General features: G+C 51.6%; 4 protein-coding genes across 9 annotated transcripts in view; 3 read left to right on the forward strand and 1 right to left on the reverse strand.

The window, feature by feature from the left end:
• Nucleotides 1-1,672, forward strand: part of Shc1 (SHC adaptor protein 1) — an 11,335-nt gene extending 9,663 nt beyond the window's left edge. For all 3 annotated transcript variants that reach the window (XM_005367183.3, XM_013353816.2, XM_005367182.3), the window contains one exon: nucleotides 74-1,672. In XM_005367183.3, coding sequence (XP_005367240.1) covers nucleotides 74-202 — 129 coding nt within the window. In that variant the 3' untranslated portion in view covers nucleotides 203-1,672. The remainder of the gene's footprint in view (nucleotides 1-73) is intronic.
• Nucleotides 1,474-2,270, reverse strand: LOC113458370. The gene is given in 1 exon segment (XM_026789322.1): nucleotides 1,474-2,270. A coding segment is annotated over 1 exon segment (561 nt). The 5' UTR covers nucleotides 2,253-2,270; the 3' UTR covers nucleotides 1,474-1,691.
• Nucleotides 1,948-3,999, forward strand: part of Pygo2 (pygopus family PHD finger 2) — a 5,305-nt gene continuing 3,253 nt past the window's right edge. The window contains exons 1-2 of one of the 4 annotated variants that reach the window (XM_005367185.2): nucleotides 1,948-2,388; nucleotides 2,753-2,802. In XM_005367185.2, the coding sequence (XP_005367242.1) occupies nucleotides 2,286-2,388; nucleotides 2,753-2,802 (153 nt within the window). In that variant the 5' untranslated portion in view covers nucleotides 1,948-2,285. Of the gene's footprint in view, nucleotides 2,389-2,646; nucleotides 2,803-3,999 lie in introns of all 4 variants that reach the window. The other 3 variants (XM_013353823.2, XM_026789319.1, XM_026789320.1) reach the window with 3 other exon arrangements.
• Pbxip1 (PBX homeobox interacting protein 1) overlaps nucleotides 2,760-3,999 on the forward strand; it is a 19,151-nt gene continuing 17,911 nt past the window's right edge. Inside the window, exon 1 of the mRNA XM_026789313.1 lies at nucleotides 2,760-2,802. The gene's annotated coding sequence lies outside the window, so the exon portion shown is untranslated. The remainder of the gene's footprint in view (nucleotides 2,803-3,999) is intronic.

Consider the following 3,999-nt stretch of genomic DNA (forward strand, 5'->3'; position numbering starts at 1 on the left):
TCTCCCTCAGTCTTGGGGGCTGAGGTCTTACTGGACTCATTTGAACTGACCCTCTTATTTCCCACCTTCCCAGGTTCGGACAAAAGATCACCGCTTTGAGAGCGTCAGTCACCTCATCAGCTACCACATGGACAATCATTTGCCCATCATCTCCGCGGGCAGCGAACTGTGCCTACAGCAACCCGTGGACCGGAAAGTGTGATCTTCAGTCTGTCCTGGATGCCCTCCACCCCTTCCACTGCGTCCTCTAACTCCTGGGACCTCTGTTTGTGCTCACCTGAGACAGGGAATTTTAGTTAGGAACCTGGGGTAGCATCCTGCTTCTGCCCAAACCTCACCAAAGTATTAATGTACAGAGTGGTCCCTTGCCTGGGCCTTGTCTGTGCCAACCTGATGCCCTTTCCCCCAAAGGGTAGGTTCTTAAAATGGAAAAAGACCCAGTGGAGCAATTGCCCTTTGGGGGAAGGGAAGTAATCATACCTCTGGTTTACCCCTGGTCTTCAGGGTACCCCAGATCCCTCTTAACATATCCTATTCCCTATGCATCCCTTACAACTTTGTGCCTTTGACTATCTCCTAGGTCTGCAGATACTTTATGCAAAGAGTTCTCAGGCCCTTCGTGTGGATAAGGGTTGCTGACACCTTGGCTCTGGAACCCTGTTGTGCTCAGCACCCCTTTCTGTGTTTGGGAAGAATAGGGGCAGGAGTGGCAGCTATCTCCTCTGTCTTTTGGCTGTGCAGCCCTTAAGAGATTGCCCCAAGCTGGGCTTGGTGGCACATGCCTTTAATCCGCACTCAGGAGGCAGAGACAAGATTTGTGAGGCCAGCCTGGTCTGCAACAGAGTTAGTTCCAGAACAGTCAGGGCTATGTAGAGACCCTGACTCCGAAAACCAAAAAGAAAGAGACAGACAGATTGCCTCAGAGCACCCTCCTGGTGGTGGAGGGGTGGGGGGCAGGTTTGGACCCCTCCCTTGCTCAGTGCCTCCTGGCCTTGATCCCTTCCTCCAAGGGGTCTATACATTTTTTAAGCCTGCCCCTCCCCTGTTTGCATGTGTGTTATAGTCTCCAGCCAAAGTGTAGCCCTTCTTCCGGCAGCCCCATCCACTCTTTTGGGATGGGGGTGTGTGACTGACATGGGCCTCCAGGTGGGTTCTGTGGAGGCTTTGAGACCGAAGCAGTAGACAATCCCCAGTACTATTGGTAGGTCTGGAACTGCACTTTTTTTTTACGCGCATACATTTTAGGGCTGTAGATTTATTTTCCTGGTTTTGTTTCTGTTGCTTACTTTTGGGCACAAATTATGATAGTCGATTTCATTTATATATCACCTCGTTGAGTTTTCCAAGCTTTTTTATTTTTACAACTTGAGATTTTACTCGATCTGGCCTAAAAGTATGTAAGACAGGATTTATTTTTCTTATTCCTCAAGAGAACTGAGAAGTTTGGTTAAACAGTGTTGTGGGGTCATGATGTGAAATCTTACTTAAGATCCTACCTTCCGCTTGCGGGCCAATGCAGCCAGGACAGAAATCTTGCGAGCTCACTCTGTAGGCCTTGTGAACAAGGGGGGTCGACTGGTTTTTGGTTTTTAGTCTTGGCCATCGCCTATTTTTGGTTTGGATGTCTTATACCAAAGGGAAATAGTCTTCATTAAAGTCCTTATTTCTTCTACCTCGGCCTCTTAACACCTCTAGAAAGTCTGATCGATGGGGGCCGTCAGTGGGAGGTGGTGGCGGATTCCACCTGCGGTAGGTCGATTGGGTTCAAAGCCAGCGCCTGTCCGCGGGAACTCGAGTCTGCGAGGATTTGGGGAGCAGTGAGACTGCGCGGTAGGGACATATCTGAACGGCGACTGGCTCTCGGTGGGAAGGGGCGTGTCTGGACCGCCCCCAGGCCCACGGGGAGCTCGCACAGCCTCTGACGATCGTGCACCCCACACTGCTGCGGGCCCAGCTCCGGCGGCCTTAGTGGCACTTCGAAGGAGTGGCGTGGCGAGGCCCTGCCTTCCTGGGTGCGGCGTGTGGGCCCTTCCCAGTTTCCCCTCCCTACGGCTCTCGGTGGTGGCGACCCATTGGAGTTCCGTTTCCGGTTGCTGTGGCCGCGGGCGGGCGGTGAGTCTGGAGCAGGCGTGTAGTTTGTGCTCTGGCTCTGCGCCTCCCCCTCGGCGTGTCTAGGGCTTGCTGCAGCTCGGGGGTGCTGCGCTGCCCCTGGCTCCCCTCCGGGCGATGGTGCGGCCTGAGGACGCTTCCATCCCCCGCCGACGCTGACTCGGGTCCCCCAATCCATGGCCGCCTCGGCGCCGCCCCCACCGGACAAGCTGGAGGGAGGCAGCGGCCCCGCACCGCCCCCCGCGCCGCCCAGCACCGGGAGGAAGCAGGGCAAGGCCGGTGAGAGCGCAGAGAGGGACGGGGGCTGCCGAGGCCCGGGACCCTGGAACCTCGGTTGGAAGGGTTGGGGGATGGGAAGATTGCCTAGGAACCTGGAGGTAGCCTCAGGTGAGAAGGATTAGTGATTGAGAGCAGGTGTCACAGGTCACTTCAGGTTTTGGAGCCGGGTATCTTTGATTTCAAGGAAGATGTGGGATGTAGCTGAGAGTGTAGTCAAACTGGTCATTTTTCATATTTCACCCCTGTTTCTTAAATAAGTAAGCAAGTGTACGTGGAAGTTAGAGTCTGGAGAGTGGCTGGGAGGAAGGAGACAGTAGAACCCTCAGGAAAGCTTGCCTCCGTCTGCCTATTGCTGCTCTTCCAGGTCTGCAAATGAAGAGCCCTGAAAAGAAACGAAGAAAGTCCAACACTCAGGTAAAGGGGGAATCCGTGCTGGGCGTATCCCCTTGGAAGCCCCTCCCACTTTGGGTGGCTACCTGGCTGCCCTTTTGTGCTTTCCACCAGGTGAGGGGAAAAGAAGCCAAAATACTTTTTCTCGTTCCCTCTTGGGTCCTAGTTCTGTCTGGTGACAGCAAACCTCGCCTTTCCCCCTTAGAGACAAAGTCTCGTGTATTCCGGACTCACTTCAGGTTTGCTGTGTAGAGAGGGTGACTTTGAATCTAGGAGCCTCCTGCTTTTTCTTCCAGAGTGGTGGGATTAGAGATGTAATCACCATACTGTTTTTCCGCAGTGCTGGGGACCCAAGGGACAAGTGCTAGGTGCCCTTAGAGGCCAGAAGAGGGGGGTACAGGCAGTTGTGAGCTGCTGCATGGGTGCTGGGAACAGAACCTAGGGGCTCTGCAAGTGCTCTAAATCTGTGAGCCATCTCTCCAGCCTGTGCTCTTCCTTGTTTGAAACAAGGTGCCCAGGGCTGGAGAGATGGCTCAGAGGTTAAGAGCATAGTCTGCTCTTCCAAAATTCCTGAGTTCAATTCCCAGCAACCATATGGTGGCTCACAACCATCTGTAATGGGGTCTGGTGCCCTCTTCTGGCCTGCACGCATACATGGAAGGAATACTGTATACATAATAAATAAATAAATATTTAAAAAAAAAAAAAGAAGCAAAGTGCCCAGCTTGACTTTGATCTCTCAGCGGACCTACTTCAACCTCCCATGTGCTGGCTTGCTGAGTCTTTCCTAAGTGTCACAGTGCTACAGTGCTTTAACAGTTGTTATTGTAAAAGTTGACAGAGGAGTGCTTGCCTAGCTAGCCTGCACAAAGCCCTGGGTTCAAGCCCCAGCACCTCATAAACCAGATAGATAGTGGTTGGTGTCTGTCCCAGTAGTCCAAAGATTGAGGCAGGAGCATGGGGGTTATCCTCAGCTACAAACTGAGCTTGAGTGCAACCTGAGTTTCATATAAGACACTATCTCAGAGGAAGAAAAAGTTAATTAACTGCTTTAGGGTCAGACCTGAGTTTTGATGTGATTTTTCTGTACTTTTTATTATTTTTTTTGTTTATTTATTAAAGATTTCTGTCTCTTCCCAACTTTTTATTATTTATTTATTTATTTATTTATTTACTTATTTTGATTTTCAAGACAGGGTTTCTCTGTAGCTTTGGAGCCTG

The sequence above is a fragment of the Microtus ochrogaster genome, unplaced genomic scaffold, assembly GCF_000317375.1.
Source record: "Microtus ochrogaster isolate Prairie Vole_2 unplaced genomic scaffold, MicOch1.0 UNK16, whole genome shotgun sequence".
In the NCBI taxonomy this organism is placed as follows: Eukaryota; Metazoa; Chordata; class Mammalia; order Rodentia; family Cricetidae; genus Microtus; species Microtus ochrogaster.